The sequence below is a fragment of the Coregonus clupeaformis genome, chromosome 16, assembly GCF_020615455.1.
Source record: "Coregonus clupeaformis isolate EN_2021a chromosome 16, ASM2061545v1, whole genome shotgun sequence".
NCBI classification, from domain to species: domain Eukaryota; kingdom Metazoa; phylum Chordata; class Actinopteri; order Salmoniformes; family Salmonidae; genus Coregonus; species Coregonus clupeaformis.
Window position 1 is genome coordinate 11,407,256 of NC_059207.1, and position 20,602 is coordinate 11,427,857.

Sequence of the window (20,602 nt, forward strand, 5' to 3'; positions counted from 1 at the left end):
TCTCCTCTGTCCTCTTTCATAGACCTCTCCTTTCACACACCCTGTCCTCTCCTCTGTCCTCTTTTATAGACCTCTCCTTTCACACACCCTGTCCTCTCATAACCTTCTCTCATGATGTGGATGTTCGAATAAGGCAGCCCCCGCACCTCCCTGATTCAGAGGGGTTGGGTTAAATGCGTTCAGTTGTACAACTGACTAGGTATCCCCCTTTCCCTTCCTTTCCCTGAGTGATAGTGGGGAGGAAATATGTTTGTTGTTTCAGTTGGTGCTGTAGCATCTCACAGAACTGACAGACTGGAAGACAAATGTATTTTCGTATTAAACAAACATAGCACTGTTAACAACAACATACACTATATTTAATGAACTAAATTAATCTACACTGTAGGAGTATTGATAAGCCTCACCACAGTGCAGGATCAGGCTTGCTGGAAGTGCCGCAATATCTATGCATGTTGACAGCGCACATGTGACATTTCCACCACATGAGGGCGCTACACCAGAAATAAGTCTCTCCTCAGAAGCAACTCACCAAAATTACAGTATGAGTCAGGAGATTATGTGAGTTTTGTCCTTTTACCGAGAAGTGAACCACCTCGCACAGCTTCCTGGAAGCTACACGTTTTACAAGGTTACAGTAAGAATGAGTCTTTGGAGATGACCGGCAAAACCTATAAAAGCAAACTGGCTCTGTCTGTATGTCCTGAGTGTGTATCCGTTTATTAATCATTCATCCTTTATTAATCCAAGCCCCCTTCCAGTAACGCTGTATGACACAAGCGTCACATGGTTTTATAGACCCCACATGGTGATAGAGAGTAGGTTGACTAATACATGGCAGTGTGATGTGGAAAGCCCAGGTCTCAGAGAATGGGGTCATCAAACATAAATAACAGCAGGACTGCAATGTGAATGCTACCCAGATACATTAATCTGTTGCAAAGGAAAAGTAATATCTCAGACTGGCCAATAAAAATAAAAGATTAAGATGGGCAGTCTGAGATACAGCTTTTTCTTAGCAACTCTGCCTAGAAGGTCAGCATCCCGGAGTCGCCTCTTCACTGTTGACGTTGAGACTGGTGTTTTGCGGGGTACTGTTTAATGAAGCTGCCAGTTGAGGACCTGTGAGGCGTCTGTTTCTCAAACTAGACACTAATGTTTTCGTCTTCTTGCTCAGTTGTGAACCGGGGCCTCCCACTCCTCTTTCTATTCTGGTTAGAGCCAGTTTGCGCTGTTCTGTGAAGGGAGTAGTACACAGCGTTGTACGAGATCTTCAGTTTCTTGGCAATTTCTCGCATGGAATAGCCTTCATTTCTCAGAACAAGAACAGACTGACGAGTTTCAGAAGAAAGTTATTTGTTTCTGGCCATTTTGAGCCTGTAATCGAACCCACAATCGCTGATGCTCCAGATACTGAACTAGTCTCAAGAAGGCCAGTTTTATTGCTTATTTAAATAGCACAACAGTTTTCAGCTGTGCTAACATAATTCCAAAAAAGTTTTCAAATGATAAATTAGCCTTTTAAATGATAAACTTGGATTAGCAAACACAACGTGCCATTGGAACACAGGACTGATGGTTACTGATAATGGGCCTCTGTACGCCTATGTAGATATTCCATTAAAAATCAGCCGTTTCCAGCTACAATAGTCATTTACAACATTAACAATGTCTACACTGTATTTCTGATCAATTTGATGTTATTTTAATGGACAAAAAAACAAAGGACATTTCTAAGTGACCCTAAACTTTTGAATGGTAGCGTATATATACAATTGAAGTTGGAAGTTTACATACACTTAGGTTGGAATCATTAAAACTTGTTTTTCAAACACTCCACAAATTTCTTGTTAACAAACTATAGTTTTGGCAAGTCGGTTAGGACATCTACTTTGTGCATGACACAAGTACATTTTCCAACAATTGATTACAGACAGATAATTTCACTTAAAATTCACTGTATCACAATTCCAGTGGGTCAGAAGTTTACATACACTAAGTTGACTGTGCCTTTAAACATGTCATGGCTTTAGAAGCTTCTGATAGGCTAATGGACATCATTTGAGTCAATTGGAGGTGTACCTGTGGATGTATTTCAAGGCCTACCTTCAAACTCAGTGCCTCTTTGTTTGACATCATGGGAAAATCAAAAGAAATCAGACAAGACCTCAGAAAAAATATTGTAGACCTCCACAAGTCTGGTTCATCCTTGGGAGCAATTTCCAAACGCCTGAAGGTATCACGTTCATCTGTACAAACAATAGTACGCAAGTATAAACACCATGGGACCACGCAGCCATCATACCGCTCAGGAAGGAGACGCGTTCTGTCTCCTAGAGATGAATGTACTTTGGTGCGAAAAGTGCAAATAAATCCCAGAACAACAGCAAAGGACCTTGTGAAGATGCTGGAGGAAACAGGTACAAAAGTATCTATATCCACAGTAAAACTAGTCCTATATCGACATAACCTGAAAGGCCGCTCAGCAAGGAAGAAGCCACTGCTCCAAAACCCGCCATAAAAAAGACTGGTGCACTTCACAAAATAGATGGCATCATGAGGAAGGAAAATGATGTGGATATATTGAAGCAACAGCTCAAGACATCAGTGAGCAAGGCACTTAACCCTAATTGCTCCTGTAAGTCGCTCTGAATAAGAGCGTCTACTAAATGACAAAAAAATAAAATAAAATAAATAAATAATCAGTCAGGAAGTTAAAGCTTGGTCGCAAATGGGTCTTCCAAATGGACAATGACCCCAAGCATACTTCCAAAGTTGTGGCAAAATGGCTTAAGGACAACAAAGTCAAGGTATTGGAGTGGCCATCACAAAGCCCTGACCTCAACCCTTATATAACATTTGTGGGCAGAACTGAAAAAGCGTGTGCGAGCAAGGAGGCCTACAAACCTGACTCAGTTACACCAGCTCTGTCAGGAGGAATGGGCCAAAATTCACCCAACTTATTGTGGGAAGCTTGTGGAAGGCTACCCGAAACGTTTGACCCAAGTTAAACAATTTAAAGGCAATGCTACCAAATACTAATTGAGTTTATGTAAACTTCTGACCCACTGGGAATGTGATGAAAGAAATAAAAGCTGAAATAAATCATTCTCTCTACTATTATTCTGACATTTCATATTCTTAAAATTAAGTGGTGATCCTAACTGACCTAAGACAGGGCATTTCTGCTCGGATTAAATGTCAGGAATTGTGAAAAAACTGAGTTTAAATGTATTTGGCTAAGGTGTATGTAAACTTCCGACTTCAACTGTATATATATATATATATCTTGAACAGGATTAGGCCTATCTATTTTGGATGCAATTTGAATGGAATTGATGGAGAGAGAGAGACTGTGAGAGAGTGCTCTTGTGTGCACTGATTTAAAGGCACAATATTCCAGTGAGGCTAAAACTCTGCAGCTGCAATTAAAAAAATGCACATTTACAATGAACAAAATATGGTGACCCCTTAAATCCAGATGGAGATGTGTAAATTAGACGTTCATTCAGTCCTTATATTACTGTACCATAGGCTATGCTGCAGCAAATGTCGGCCTACTTGTCACAAGAAAAAAAGTTACCATGATGAGATAATACATGCATTGTGAACTGCGGTCCATACGGACATGCGCTGTCAGTCCCCACCCTGAGCGTTGATGATTGGTCATGCAGATAGCAGAGTAGGCCGTGGTCTGTAGCGAAGCCAGATTTAGACATCACATATCATTTAATGTCATGCTGTTCATAGAAATAATGTATTACAATTTACCGGTTTCTCGCAGTTATTTATCCCGGGAAAAGGGAGTGGGTTTGGGCGGTAAATCTCGGTAACCCATACTATTCAACGCTAACACATACCTATTACGTAATAAAGACACACACACACACAATGGTATATCTGAGATTGCGGTCACAGAGGTTCCCAGGCCAAATACTTCAGTGAGTAAAAAATTATAAATAATAATAAAGGACAAAAAAACAACCAACATTCCAGGGATGCATCTGGAGTCGACCGGATGATGCCTTTATATGTACACTAGTAAAAACGGGGTCTGGCTATAGGCTGAATGGATGACCCATAAACTTCTCTGCAGTAAGATGGAAATGTTAAATTAAGACTGTTTTACAGCAAGCAGACAGAGCTCCCAGCGTCAGTTTACACACACACACACAGATCCCCCTCTCTTCTCCTCCTCCTCCTCCTCTTCCTCTTCCTCCCTGTATTCCCCCATTATTTTATCTGTTTCCTGTTATCACTTGGTGAGTGTTTGGCCCATCTCCCATCTCGGTGGCACCAGGAACACAATAGGGTCAGGAAGAGTGAACCCTAGTGGACCTCTGTAGCTCAGCTGGTAGAGCACGGCGCTTGTAACGCTAAGGTAGTGGGTTCGATCCCCGGGACCACCCATACACAACAAAAAAAATGTATGCACGCATGACTGTAAGTCGCTTTGGATAAAAGCGTCTGCTAAATGGCATATTAAATTAAAATATTAGTGGACCCCTGCCCTCCTGCCACCAGCCTGGGTATGTGCCTGGCTCGCCACTGGACCACAGCAACCAATGCGTTGTGTGTGTGTGTGTGAGAGCGCGTGTGTGTGTGTGCGCGTGTGTGTGTGCACATAATGCACGTGCTGGTGCTGGTTTGATGCGTATATATGTGTGTGTGTGTGTCTTACCAAGTGTGACAACATGACTACTCATTCCCTCGTTCCTGGTCAGGCCAGTTCCACCCTTCCCACACTAGCAACACCAACTCTCTGTATTGTCTTGACAACAGTTACTATAGGAGGCTGTTTATCCATTATTCATTGTTAGAGAAACAGTGAAGAGAAGACACATAGTAACATTCCACAATGGTACCAACACAGGATGTAGGAGATAGAGATAAAACAACACTTAACTTCCATATTAATCATGCCACTCCTGAATACTTTCAAATGCTGCAGCTGCAATGAGGTCACTGACTGGATGACTGTATGACCAACAGACAAACTGGCAGCGTAGGGCAGAGCAAGGCAGGGGTAGGAGTGGTGTGGTACCGTACCTTGAAAAAGGTCTTGATAGCGGGCAAATGGCTGGCACATTCCGTCCTGCGGTACTCATCTACGTTTGGCCCGACCTGGAAACGCACGGGCACACACACACACACACACACACACACACACACACACACACACACACGCACACACACACTACATCATTAGTCTGAGGGAGCCAGAGAGAGGCTCATTATCAGAAAGTCTGGCTTCAGTCATCTGTCATCAGGTACTGCATGTACACCTTTGTGGAAGAATTTTGCCAATGTTATAGAGATAGCCTACCATTATTAGCATGTTACCTATCATATACAAGATAATGAAGGTACAGTATGTTTCACAAGTTTCTGATTTGTGTGTGTGTTGCTGCCTGACTGGCTACAGATGCAACCTCTGACCCCCACCACAACATTCCACAAGGTCGCCATAGATACGGAACCAGCGAAGCACATTGGGAACATTCTAAGCATCTGCTGCCCTGCTTGTGTGTGTGTGTGTGTGTGTGTGTGTGCGCGCATCAGTAAAAATATTTGGTATCAGTCAAAAGCTAGGCCTGGCGTCCGGAGTCCGCAAGTTCACTGACACATCACACACATTGACCCCAGACCAAAGGGCCATGGTTAAGGTTAGGATTGAGGGTAGGGAATCTGATCCTAGAGCTGTGGTTATGGGCAACTTCTACTTCAAGCATCTGAGACACAGCAACAGGTCAATAGAGTTAATATATTGTACCACATCCATTCAGAGGGCAATGTTGTAGTGGACGACACTCACCCAGCAGATCATGGCGACGCGAGGGCCTCCCACCTCGGCCGATCCCACCCTGCAGAGCCCATACTGAGGCCTTGCTATGTGGAACTTCCCTGACAACTCCACCACTCCACCCGCTGTAGGAGAGACGAGAAGGGGGAGGGGGGATTGAGATAGAGAGAGAAAAAATGAGAAAGAGAGAGAGAGAAAGAGAGCAAGAGAGAGAAAGAGAGAGAGAGCAAGAGAGAGAGAGAGAAAGAGAAAGAGAGCGAGACCGCAGGAGCGAGAGAAAGAAAGAAAGAAAGAAAGAAAGAAAGAAAGAAAGAAAGAAAGAAAGAAAGAAAGAAAGAAAGAAAGAAAGAAAGAAAGAAAGAAAGAAAGAAAGAAAGAAAGAAAGAAAGAGAGACAGACGGAGAGATTAATAAACACCACCAACATTACATCTATCATTTTGGAAAACTCAAGTTCAAAGAGGTGACAAATTCAAATTGTCCAGTAAGCTTTACCTCCAGAGTCGGCCAGTTTGAGGTTGTTAGTGGTCCCATTGTAGGTGAACAGAGCCCTGTGGGGAGAAAGAGAGAGACAGCCTAGTAACAGGATCACAACCATGGACCCAGAGATTCAGGCCAGGGTTAAATTCAGAGCGAGGAAGATTAGCGTTGTAGCGCAGTTTACATATAAAATATACTACATATATAAAAGATACTGTCATATACAAAAGATAATACATATATAAAAGATACTGTCATATATAAAAGATGATACGGGGACCGCCGAGTGGAGAAGCGGTCTAAGGCACTGCATCGCAGTGCTAGAGGCGTCAATACAGACCCAGGTTCGATCCCGGGCTGTATCACAACCGGCCGTGATCGGGAGTCCCATAGGGCGGCGCACAATTGGCCCATTGGACTAGGAGGACGCATGACTCGACCTTCGCCTCCCGAGCCCATTGGGAAGTTACAGCGATGAGACAAGATACTGTCATATATATAAAAGATACTGTCATTTCCAATTGAGCTGACATCTGCAGCATTTACTTTGACTGTGATCTCCGTGACCGAGGTATAACATTGCCTTTAAATGGTGCATAGCCGAAAAGGGGCGATGGGATTGAATCCCGGCCTCTGTGAGACAACATTTGGTGTCATTGAGTGCAAATCAATGGCAGTGGTAGGACCCCTGTTAGCATGTTCTATAAAAGCATGGTTTAATGTTGACTGTTTCTCTTAGTAGGATCTTTAAATCTTCTCATTCCAAAGAGTGTAGGAAGTTCCTAAAGTTACATAAAGTTGGTGTTTAATCTGTCTAAATAGACTAATGACATATCCTCTAGCCCATAACTAAATAACATGCAGACAGCTGGGCAGACCACGTGTTAAGTCAACACTACATAAGCACGCACACACACACACACACACACGGCACGCACAAACACACACGGCACGCACACACACACACACACACACACACACACACACACACACACTGCACGCACACACACACACACACTGTTGAACGTGTTTGGCATTTGTTGCGCATAGTTTGGCTAAACCCTAACTTGCATCCCCACAGAGTAATGCATGTCCAAAATGTGGCAGCAGATGAGTTCTGTTTAACCATGACTCCCTCTCCTTTTCTCTCATTCGTTCCCTCTCTCTCTCTCTCTTTCTCTCTTCCTGTCCATCATGCTTGTTAGTGAGCGGCGCAGCGTAAGACAGTGAGGCAGTTGTTACACAATATCTGAACAATAACACACAGTGACATTGTTTTTCCAGGACGGTTCCCCTCACTCTCACCTGAAACCAAGGGTTTCTGATCGACACGAGAAAACCTGCCCTACTGTTCTCTACTACTCAATCTCAGCTCAGGTGACATTCTACTGAGGACCAGGACAGGAGGCAGTAAATCTGTCCATGTTGGCTCTCCTAGGCCTGCTGGGGGTGTGTCCCTGACATCTGGACCAACGGAGGAGAGCCCAGGGGGAACGAGCACCAGGCCAAAGGTGAGAGGCCTACCCTCGTGTGTGTGTGTGCATGTGTGTGTGTGCACATTTGTGTATGTATGTTTGTGCACATTTGTGTGTGTGTGTGAGAGATAGAGTGTGTGTGTGTGTGTGTGTGTGTGTGTGTGTGTGTGTGTGTGTGTGTGTGTGGAACCCTTTGCCCTATAAGTAAAACGCCTAGAACTATTCACCTCACAAACACGTGAAACAGAGCAGAAACAGGTTTACTGTTGAGATAGTGCCTGCAAATATCTCTCTGCCTCAGAGTTTGGAGTGGGGTCCTGTATGGAGTCACATTGGGTGTCTAGTGACACTTGAAACCCTAGCTCTTTAAAGAATACCTGGAATAGTATAAAGTTATCCTTCTACCCCCCTCCCCCCCCCCCCCATAAAAAAAAAGAAGAAAAAAAGTGGTTGTCCCACTTGCTATCATAAGTTGAATGCACCAATTTGTAAGTCGCTCTGGATAAGAGCGTCTGCTAAATGACATAAATGTAAATGTGAATGTTGTGTAGAACATGGCAGTACAGGTAACATATAATATCACTTCATTGTTTCAAGGTTGTCCCATTGAGACTGATTGAGCCCTGTCAAACCTTCAGTATCAGCACATTCACAAATGAGATGTTAAATGATACAAATCACACATTTGAATTGTACCTAAGAACTAAGGACAACAAAAAGTTTGTTTTGCAAATAAACATCTCTTGGCACATACAGTAAAGGACAGAGAAGTAAGGCCTCTAGAACAGTGGTATTCAAACTTTTTCAGCAGGGACCCCATTTTTGTCGCCAGAAGTTCTGGGGACCCCATTGTTTTCAGCCCAAATCCAATGGCTCAACCTTAAAATAGGTAAATTAAGATTTTTACATCAACAAATAACCTTAAATTCATTCAATTTTCATCTCTCTTATTAAAGATTTTTGACAATAAAATTGTATTTTTCTAATTATATTTCTCAAAAACGTATTGTCCCATAAAATAATCTATGATCTTAATTTTTGGCTCCCAGCTCAAAATAATACAAAAAATGTAAAAATAATTTGGTGACCCCATTGCAATTCCCCCCGACCCCGACTGAATACCACTGCTCTAGAAAGACAGAATATAATAATAATAGAGAGCTCCCTGGAAAGGTCACTGGAGAGGTTCCTGGAGAGGTCACTGGAGAGGTTACTGGAGAAGTCACTGAAGAGGTCACTGGAGAAGTCACTGAAGAGGTCACTGGAGAGGTCACTGGAGAGATCACTGGAGAGGTCACTGGAAAGGTCACTGAAGAGATCACTGGAGAGGTCACTGGATAGTACACTGAAGAGGTCACCGGAGAGGTCACTGGAGAGGTCACTGTGGTCACAGTTGATTCTAACAGCACTATACAGTAGCCCACAGACACTGAGTACATTGATTGACCCCCTACACCTCATTTATATACAGGCCTCAGCAGACTGACTGCCTGACTATGTCTGATTTAGTATGTTATTGTGACTATTGTCCCCTGAGGGACAAATTAATAGTGTGTGTGCACATGTGTGTGTGTGTAAATGTGTGTGTGAGTGTGTGTGATGAGGACACAATAATGTCCCTGTTGTTCCCCCCTAGTGTTCGCAGTGCGCTGGCTTGGCGTGTCACAAGGCAGACTTGCACAGCTTTCTCTGGGTAGTGGGTTGAGGTGGGGGGGACATAACCATACACAACACATTCAGGAGTCTAGCTTAGATTCAGCTCATCTCTACCAAAAACAACCACCATGAAAGCAAGCACCCATCCACTGTGTCTGTCTGACTCAGCCTTGTGTCTGTGTACGCGACCAATAAAGTTTGGTCTGTCCCTCCGTCCATCTTAAGCCATCATATCAGTGACCTGGGTGTCTGTTTCCCTCTTGAGTTCCATGTGAATAACATTGGTGGAAATCATGCCCCTGGCTTCTCCTCTCTGATTAGTGCTACAGGCATTCCAAAAGGTCAGAGGTCACTGTCTAACAGGGGCCGGTTCAAAGGTCACAGAGGCATTGAAGGAGTCATGACTGCATGCACAAATTCTCAACCCACTGGGAGTTGGCTGGCTGTGAGGGTCCACAGCTTTGTTAAGGTCTGTGGGATGGAGTCAGGCTCTGACATACAGACGCAAATTCCATCCACAGACATGCTGCCTAGATCAAAAGGCCAAGAGTGAATAAACAGATTTAAAGATAAAAATAATGTGGAATAATCGTTGTACTTTTCATTGATCTGGCGTGGCTATGATGCTATGCCAATACACTACGTGACTAAACCTGCATTTCATAGATAGATAACAGTACAGAAACTACATGCTAACCTATGCTACATGGCTAAGCAAAAATATGTTTTACTGGTACTGGGGAGATGTAGCTCAGAGTGTAATAGTGTCTGCTGGGATAGCTAATAGGATCCAGAGCAAGCCAGCTCCCTCCCTCCCTTCACACATGTGGGTTTCCTGCGTGCACAGGCTGATGGAAAAAACAGACCAAGCCCTGTACTACAGCCCACCTCTACCCCAGCCATCTATGAGCTCAGACAGAGAGAGGGGAGGATAGAGAGAAGAGAGGGGTCAGAGAAAATGGGGATGTGGGGGGAGGAGGAAGAAGGAGTGGGGGGGGAGAAAGGGAGGATGGGGAGATCAAAAGAGAAGGATAAAGGAAAGGAAAGGAAGAGAGCAGAGAAAACAAGATGATAGCTGGGAAAATTGACAAGGAGATGACTGAGCATGCACATAGTATTTTGCACACACACGTGAATGCACACACAGAGGGAGATAGAGAGCCTGTAACAACGGCAGTAGAGACTGTCCTACCTCCAACACGCTCTGCTCGGCCATTCCAAAAATGAACATGACATATGCAGATGGTGCAGTACAGAGGAAAGAGCTTTGATCTGAATTATTCAGCCATTTACCATTCCCTAGTCCCTCTCACCCATTTTAATGTGTGTGTGTGTGTGTCTGTGGAAATACTCAAACATACCACACTGAACAGTCAAAGGTTTCTCCCTGTTCAGAACTCTAAGAAACAGACTTGGATCACAATATGTGCTGTATTACGGTCTTTAGCTAGTCAGGCCAGTCCATAAGGTTTCTGTACGTTTTTGTAAGGTTTCCAAAGTTCACGTTTACATCTTTAACTTGAATGATGAGAACAGCAACTCAATGCCCTGAAAAATGACGATATTGTACAACATACAGCTTCATAAAGTAACCCAAAATATATCAGTCTCATTCTTTTCATCAGTCCTTTTCACGCCTCACAGTCACACCCTCTCTACCTCCCCTACAAACAATAGTAAAATGTATAGGCGCGGAGTGCCGACAACCCCTGCATTGAATTCAGTGGAGAGTTGAGAGATTTGTGGAGAGCACACTCTCCTAACATGATACAACTTCCTGTAGATACAGAGATAGTGGGGGCCAGATGGGATGTTTTGGGAGGTTTCATGCTAAGATATCCTGCTTACATAGAACTCTCCATGGGATGCCTAGGGGAACCATCTTGTTTTGATGGTCTATCTGTGCTCTGGGTATGACAGAACATCACTCAACAGCTCTCCCTCCTGTTTCAAACTGTATCTCTTTAGTGATAACTATGGAGAGAGAATGAGAGGTTGTGTTGTTCTTTAGTGATCACTATGGAGAGAGAATGAGAGGTTGTGTTGTGTCCTCCTAATATTTTCTCCTCCTCTCCCCTTCTAACTCTGGTCTCTTCTTCTTTTTTCCAGTTTTTCATCGTTCCTCCTATAACGGTGTCTGACTGTGTGTTGGAGTGGAGACGGACTGGAGTTGAATGGAGAACACAGAGACATCGCTCAGCGCAGCGTTCATTTCCTCTCTCCAAACATGGACAAAACAGCCAGACCAGACCAGACCGGACTTGGTGCTGCTGCCTGAGAAATACACTTTTCCCCCTTCATGTACTGTGTGTGCTGCTCCAGCACAGTGACCCTGTCGCTCAATGCATTCCTCCATCTGTGTGGAACGGCTGTACATTATATGTGGTCCTCTGTAGCTCAGCTGGTAGAGCACGGCGCTTGTAACGCCAAGGTAGTGGGTTCGATACCCGGGACCACCCATACACAAACATGTATGCACGCATGACTGTAAGTCGCTTTGGATAAAAGCGTCTGCTAAATGGCATATTATTATTATTATTATACAATGCTAGTGTTAGCTACGAGCTGCTTCTGTTTCTCCTCAGTCTGAGGTGATGGGGCATCAGAATAAACATCCTGACTTACTGTACCTGATGTGGTGGAAAGACAAACACATTCCTGTGTGTGGCGAAGACAAAATACGTTTTGAAGACTTAAGAAATGCATTTTGGGAGGCGTAGAAAGGTGAAAAAAAAATGTAATACTGAAGAAAATAAGTGATACTAATATTCACTTGGACAATACTACTGTATGTGTCCATGCAGATATGTGACTTTACCCAAGGTGTTTCTTGTCACCATAACAACCAAGCCCTTGTCCAATAGGGTTCCCACACTGACCAAAGACCATCACAATAAAATATACAGGGGGACAGACACAGGGACGGACGGCGGTTAGAGGAGCTCATAAAATGTAATCAGGAGCGGAGCAAGCCAAACTGCCTCAGGCCGACACAATGTAATATCCCCTTTACTGTCCTCTCAGCTGCTGGTTAGCATGTAGCATGCTATCTAACCCCTACAGATTGGAGATGGTAGACCAGGGAGGGAGGCCCATAGGGGATGTCACTGCACTTATTGGAAACATAATAATAAAGGCAGGTGATGTGCCATTTCCAGTGCCAGCGGTGTCTGAGAATGTTTCCCTGTCAGTATTATACAGGTAACTGCCAAAATAAAGGAAACACCCACATAAAGTGTCTTAATAGGGCGTTGGGCCACCACAAGCCAGAACAGCTTCAATGCACCTTGGCATAGATTCTACAAGTGTCTGGAACTCTATTGGAGGGATGCGACATCATTCTTCCACAGTAAATTCCATCATTGGTGTTTTGTTGATGGTGGTGGAAAACGCTGTCTCAGGCACCGCTCCAGAATCTCCTATAAGTGTTCAATTGGGTTGAGATCTAGTGACTGAGACAGACACTCACACACACACACACACACACACACACACACACACACACACACACACACACACACACACACACACACACACACACACACACACACACACACTTTAAACCCCCTATGCTCCTTTGAGACCCCTCTTTCAAAGTCATTGAGATCTCTTCTTCTAGCCATAGTAGCCAAAATAATTTTTATACATGACCCTAAGCATGATGGGATGTTAATTAATTAAGTAAGTCAGGAACCACACCTGTGTGGAAGCAGCTGCTTTATTTTGGCACTTACCTGTACATTGCTTCATACAATAATTGACTGTCTTTTAATTGACTGCGTGAATCCAAACAGAGGAATGTTGATTCACCAGACCTAAGTACGCCCAACCAAGTGTATAATATGCATTGAATTGTGTTTTATTTGTCTTGTCCTGCCCTTGTCCTGGAGGAAATTGTGCTGCTTGGTCATAGGAGGTTCACCATGGAGCCACTCTGGCGTTTTGGCACAGACCTGCACTGCACTGTGGACATGTTACTGCCTGGCACAGACCTGCCCTGCACTGTGGACATGTTACTGCCTGCCACAGACCTGCCCTGCACTGTGGGCATGTTACTGCCTGGCACAGACCTGCCCTGTGGGCATGTTACTGCCTGGCACAGACCTGCCCTGCACTGTGGACATGTTACTGCCTGCCACAGACCTGCCCTGCACTGTGGACATGTTACTGCCTGGCACAGACCTGCCCTGTGGGCATGTTACTGCCTGGCACAGACCTGCCCTGCACTGTGGACATGTTACTGCCTGGCACAGACCTGTCCTGCACTGTGGGCATGTTACTGCCTGGCACAGACCTGCCCTGTGGGCATGTTACTGCCTGGCACAGACCTGCCCTGCACTGTGGACATGTTACTGCCTGCCACAGACCTGCCCTGCACTGTGGACATGTTACTGCCTGCCACAGACCTGCCCTGCACTGTGGACATGTTACTGCCTGCCACAGACCTGCCCTGCACTGTGGACATGTTACTGCCTGCCACAGACCTGCCCTGCACTGTGGACATGTTACTGCCTGCCACAGACCTGCCCTGCACTGTGGGCATGTTACTGCCTGGCACAGACCTGCCCTGTGGGCATGTTACTGCCTGGCACAGACCTGCCCTGCACTGTGGACATGTTACTGCCTGGCACAGACCTGCTCCTGCACTGTGGGCATGTTACTGCCTGGCACAGACCTGCCCTGTGGGCATGTTACTGCCTGGCACAGACCTGCCCTGCACTGTGGACATGTTACTGCCTGGCACAGACCTGCCCTGCACTGTGGGCATGTTACTGCCTGGCACAGACCTGCCCTGTGGGCATGTTACTGCCTGCCACAGACCTGCCCTGCACTGTGGACATGTTACTGCCTGCCACAGACCTGCCCTGCACTGTGGACATGTTACTGCCTGCCACAGTACCGTTGACCCAGTAACAACACTGTGCCAAGTCTTAATCAAACACTCTGGGAGACTCAGACTGGTTTACTGCACACAAGCCACATCCACTCAACACTAATACACACATTCAAGCTTGTGTCCACTCTACGCAATACCTGGTGTCGTATTTATCATTTGTATTATTGGGATATTATGTGACAAGACACGTTCCCATTTACTTTGTATGGAAGCAGACCTCCTCTACAGTTGAAATGGTGTGTTTCCTGTATCTTTCCCACTGGTTGTGAGTTCATACAGAGAGAACAGAGGGGGAGCCTGTGCCGCCCCATAAGTGAGAGAGCAGTGGCTGCTGGGAGCTGGCTGGGTGAGGGAGGACTCCCCTGAGTAGCCATTACAGGCCAATAGAGCTACAGTATTTGTGGAGAAGGGAAAGGAATGATATAAATAACAGGGGGACAGAGAGGAGAAAAGACATGTGGGCAATTCCACGGTAACGGGATTACGCTTTGACTCTGTTTTTTCATTTAAAAAATGTATTTCAAACAAAACCCAATGATTTCAAAGTTTAACAAACAATACAACTATGCACCAGGACTCAGGTCCGGCGTTATGGGAGGGCCTTAGGGGGCCCGCCCTACCGTACCTCCTTGCCTGTCCAAATAAAATATAGAAATATTGATCAACGTATTTGACGGAGACGCGCGAGGACAGAAAGACGCATCAATCTCAGTTAAAGCATCCGAGCGAGCGAAACAGTGCCCCTCTGTCTCAGTATGTGTAGACCATGTATCTGATGCTGTCTGGACCAAAAGAGTCTGGCATGTCATATTATTATCTAGCCAGAAAGCATAAGATACATGGGCTACATATAGTGGGGCACTGTTTCGCTCGCTAGGATGCTTTCTCTGGTGACATAGTTTTAGCAGAGAGGAAGAGGCGAAGCGAGAGGGCTCACTCTCGCCAAAATCTGTCCAAAATAAGACAATGTGTTTCTACAGGCATAATATGCAGACCTAAGCTTGTCGCCTGCCTTCCCGCCTTTTGGACAAAGACTCCCATTGTTAGGGAGGAGGCAGGAGCATCTCGTCATGATATATAGATCTCTGGTTTCAGCCTTTTGCGAATTGGAAAGGAAAGTTAGCGGGTGCACAGTGCACTGTTAGAATGATGGTTTCCCCTAAAGTAAATTGATGTTTCGCCAAAATTATATAATTACTCCTGTCTAAATGAAATCATTCAAAATAATTCACCAGGGAGCATGACTTAGCTACAGAGGATCATTAGCTTCTTCTTTTTTTTTTTTTATAGCTGTGGATTGTTTCAAATCACAAGTGTGTAGGTCTATGCTTATTTGGGAAGCTACCAATGTGGGTAGTGCTCGTGGTAGTAGGTCTAGCTGATTGAGTTGCGGCTGTCAGTGAAAAGCATCTAAGATATTTGTGAAGATTTTTGTCTTGAGTATAGTTTAAAATGTAGCAACAAGAAGAAGGGGAGGGGTGTCTGGCGAAGATATGGCGTGTCTCTCTCCAGAATGCATGCACTCAGCTCTCCAGAATGTGCTCAGCTGTCTTCCGCCAATTCTTGCACATTCATTGTGTCATTGTGTGAATAATTTGCTCTTTGATTGCTTATTTTTGATAAATTCCCCATTACATACACTATATATACACAAAAGTATGTGGATACTCCTTCAAATTAGTGGATTTGGCTATTTCATCCACACCCGTTTCTGACAGGTGTATAAAATCAAGCATACACCCATGCAATCTCCATAGACAAACATTGACAGTAGAATAGCCTTACTGAAGAGCTCAGTGACTTTCAACGTGGCACCGTCATAGGATGCCACCTTTCCAACAAGTCAGTTCGTCAAATTTCTGCCCTGCTAGAGCTGCACCGGTCAACTGTAAGTGCTGTTATTGTGAAGTGAAAACGTCTAGGAGCAACAACGGCTCAGCCCCGAAGTGGTAGGCCACAGAAGCTCACAGAACGGGACCGCCGAGTACTGAAGCGCATAGCGCGTAAAAATGGTTTGTCCTAGGTTGCAACCCTCACTACGAGTTCCAAACTGCCTCTGGAAGCAACGTCAGCACAAGAACAGTTCATCGGGAGCTTCATGAAATGGGTTTCCATGGCCGAGCAGCCGCACACAAGCCTAAGATCACCATGCGCAATGACAAGCATCGGCTGGAGTGGTGTAAAGCTCGCCGCCATTGGACTCTGGAGCAGTGGAAATGTGTTCTCTGGAGTGATGAATCACGCTTCACCATCTGGCAGTCCGATGGACGAATCTGGGTTTGGCGGATGCCAGGAGAACGCTACCTGCCCCAATGCATGGTGCCAACTGTAAAGTTTGGTGGAGATGGAATAATGGTCTGGGGCTGTTCGGCCTAGGCCCCTTAGTTCCAGTGAAGGGAAATCTTAACGCTACAGCATACAATTACATTCTAGACGATTCTGTCCTTCCAACTTTGGCTCTTTGCTGTTTCAGCATGACAATGCCCTGTGCACAAAGCGAGATCCATACAGAAATGATTTGTCGAGATCGGTGTGGAAGAACTTGACTGGCCTGCACAGAGCCCTGACCTCAACCCCATTGAACACCTTTGGGATGAATTGGAACGCCGACTGCTAGCCAGGCCTAATCACCCAACATCAGTGCCCGACCTCACTAATGCTCTTGTGGCAGAATGGAAGCAAATCCCTGCAGCAATGTTCCAACATCTAGTGGAAAGCCTTCCCAGAAGAGTGGAGGCTGTTATAGCAGCAAAGGGGGGACCAACTCCATATTAATACTCATGATTTTAGAATGAGATGTTTGACGAGCAGGTGTCCACATACTTTTGGTGATGTAGTGTGTGTGAGAGATATATATATCTTTAGTTTTATAGCTACTATTATTATTATATATATATAATAAATATATACTCTTAGCTGTCATTTGACACCCAATTTGATATGCTCTTATGAACTTCACATGTTGGTGCTCATCGGTCCTTTTCGATGGAAATGCCCATGCCCAAGAAGAAAGAGACATGGGAAGGGTAAAGAGGAGAAAGAGGGAAAGAGGGAACGAGGGAAAGGGGGAGAGGGTTAGAGGGGGGAGGGAAAGGGGGAGAGGGTTAGAGGGGGGAGGGAAAGGGGGAGAGGGTTAGAGGGAGGGAGGAAAGGGGGGAGAGGGTTAGAGGGAGGGAGGAAAGGGGGAGAGGGTTAGAGGGAGGGAGGAAAGGGGGAGAGGGTTAGAGGGAGGGAGGAAAGGGGGAGAGGGTTAGAGGGAGGGAGGAAAGGGGGAGAGGGTTAGAGGGGGGAGGGAAAGGGGGGAGAGGGTTAGAGGGAGGGAGGAAAGGGGGAGAGGGTTAGAGGGAGGGAGGAAAGGGGGAGAGGGTTAGAGGGAGGGAGGAAAGGGGGGAGAGGGTTAGAGGGAGGGAGGAAAGGGGGAGAGGGTTAGAGGGAGGGAGGAAAGGGGGAGAGGGTTAGAGGGAGGGAGGAAAGGGGGGAGAGGGTTAGAGGGAGGGAGGAAAGGGGAGAGGGTTAGAGGGGGAGGGAAAGGGGGAGAGGGTTAGAGGGAGGGAGGAAAGGGGGAGAGGGTTAGAGGGGGGAGGGAAAGGGGGAGAGGGTTAGAGGGAGGGAGGAAAGGGGGAGAGGGTTAGAGGGAGGGAGGAAAGGGGGAGAGGGTTAGAGGGAGGGAGGAAAGGGGGAGAGGGTTAGAGGGAGGGAGGGAAAGGGGGAGAGGGTTAGAGGGAGGGAGGAAAGGGGGAGAGGGTTAGAGGGGGGAGGGAAAGGGGGAGAGGGTTAGAGGGGGGAGGGAAAGGGGGAGAGGGTTAGAGGGGGGAGGGAAAGGGGGAGAGGGTTAGAGGGGGGAGGGAAAGGGGGAGAGGGTTAGAGGGGGGAGGGAAAGGGGGAGAGGGATAGAGGGAGGGAGGAAAGGGGGAGAGGGTTAGAGGGAGAGCAGATGGAATGTCGAGGGGAGGAATGGAAATGTCTGCTCTCAGCAGAACCTAGAGCCAGAGAGCCTTAAAACATGACGATCCTAATAAACAAATAAATAAATAAATATCTCTGCCAAGGATCCGCGAGACAGAAAAAACTGTACTGAACAAGATGAGAAAGAGGAGACTGGAGAAAGAAGGAGGAGAGGAGAGGAGAGGAGAGGAGAGGAGAGGAGAGGAGAGGAGAGGAGAGGAGAGGGAGGGAGAGGAGACTGGAGAAAGAAGGAGGAGAGGAGAGGAGAGGAGACTGGAGAAAGAACACCCCTTTTTTTTTTACCTGTCTGATTATCTAAATCTGGCACAAAATATAATCTCTAATCTCGACTGAAACCAAGACTATCAGGTAGAGTTGCGCTCTAGTTAAACCTGGGTTAAACATTGTAATGTCATGGACCAGGTGCTTTGAATGGAGTCTATTGTTTAGAGGACAACAGTAAATCTCCTGTTACAGGTAGTGGTTACTAATCCCAAAAGAACCTTAACTTCTAATGGTGTAAGTGGACCCGTATGTCACTGAACAGTCATTACTTGGTTACCACAGTCCTCACGCTGCTGTAACTTAATCCTAACAGCCACGTGTACCATGTGTGTATGTGGGTGTGTGTGTGTTTGTGTGTGTGTGTTTTCGTGTGTAATATATTAAGGAATCATTATTTTGAGGGCATGCAGCAGAATATTCCAGTCTACATAGGAAGCACCAATAGAAATGTGTACAGGGTTTTTCATGTTAAGAGGAAGCAGTCTACACCCCCCTGGTGTCTGTATCAGTTAACAGGAGGTGATGACCAGACCAGCTCCCACATGACATGGGCAGCATCCCAAATGACACCCTATTTACTATGTAGTGCACTACCTTTGACCAGGGTTCATAAGATTAGTATGTAAAGTAGTGCACTAAAGGGTGCCATTTGGGATGCAACCATGGTTATATGGAATCAACACTACAGGGCCACTATAGATGGAATTCAGTCCAGCGCTGCAGCCAAACTTCTCAGAGGAACAGCCCTATACTCCAGGTGCTGCTGATGATAGGAGTGTACTATTTGGGGCCCATATAGGGGTGTGAGTGGTGCGTTCAGGGGAAGGGGGGGCTAGCCAACACTCTTGGGTGTGCTTACTGCTAAGGAGCTCTGGGAATTCAAACAAGCACTACAGCCATAGGTTGAGCGAGGTCAAAGTGCATACAGGGGTTGCATGCTGCTGTTTACACATAGGAAAGAGGCTATGGGGGTCGCGGGGAGGGGGTACGGTGTGTTCAGAGGGGGGTACTGGTCCCCCTCTATACAGCTGATGATGGAACAGCAGAGGTGGGCATTGGGGGGGGTGACTGATGGCCAGACGGGCCCCTCTAAAGTAGCACTTTTCTGGGACCGCTCTGACATTGTGTCCAGGCTGTCCTGCACGCACACACTCACACAGGCCTCCTTCCCTATTACACACAAAGTCTATCTCTCTCTCTCTGATCCTTTTCCCTCCTCTTCTATCAATTCAATTCAATTTAAGTGCTTTATTGGCATGGGAAACATATGCTTACATTGCCAAAGCAAGCAAAATAGATCATCAACAAAAGTGAAATAAACAATAAAAAAATTAACAGTAAACATTACACTCACAAAATACATTTCAAATGTCATAGTTAAAGTACATAAATAAACATGAATATGGGTTGTATTTACAATGGTGTTTGTTCTTCACTGGTTGCCCTTTTCTTGTGGCAACAGGTCACAAATCTTGCTGCTGAGATGGCACACTGTGGTATTTCAACCAATAGATATGGGAGTTTATCAAAATTGGGTTTGTTTTTGAATTCTTTGTGGGTCTGTGTAATCTGAGGGAAACATGTGTCTCTAATATGGTCATACATTTGGCATGAGGTTAGGAAGTGCAGCTCAGTTTCCACCTAATTTTGTGGGCAGTGTGCACATAGCCAGTCTTCTCTTGAGAGCCAGGTCTGCCTACGGTGGCCTTTCTCAATAGCAAGGCTATGCTCAATGAGTCTGTACATAGTCAAAGCTTTCCTTAAGTTTGGGTCAGTCACTGTGTACTCTCTGTTTAGGGCCAAATAGCATTCTAGTTTGCTCTGTTTTTATTGTAAATTCTTTCCAATGTGTCAAGTAATTATCATTTTGTTTTCTCATGATTTGGTTGGGTCTAATTGTGTTGCTGTCCTGGGGTTCTGTTTGTGTTTGTGAACAGAGCCCCAGCACCAGTTTGCTTAGGGGACTCTTCTTCAGGTTCGTCTCTCTGTAGGTGATGGCTTTGTTATGGAAAGTTTGGGAATCGCTACCTTTTAGGTGGTTGTAGAATTTAACGGCTATTTT

The 20,602-nt window shown here is 45.6% G+C and overlaps 1 protein-coding gene across 2 annotated transcripts in view; it reads right to left on the reverse strand.

The window, feature by feature from the left end:
* si:dkey-40c11.2 (drebrin-like protein B) overlaps positions 1 to 20,602 on the reverse strand; it is a 50,993-nt gene that overhangs the window by 8,761 nt on the left and 21,630 nt on the right. For both annotated transcript variants that reach the window (XM_041900308.2, XM_041900309.2), the window contains exons 2-4: positions 6,298 to 6,353; positions 5,816 to 5,928; positions 5,050 to 5,124 (exon numbers count right to left, since the gene is read on the reverse strand). In XM_041900308.2, coding sequence (XP_041756242.2) covers positions 5,050 to 5,124; positions 5,816 to 5,928; positions 6,298 to 6,353 — 244 coding nt within the window. The remainder of the gene's footprint in view (positions 1 to 5,049; positions 5,125 to 5,815; positions 5,929 to 6,297; positions 6,354 to 20,602) is intronic.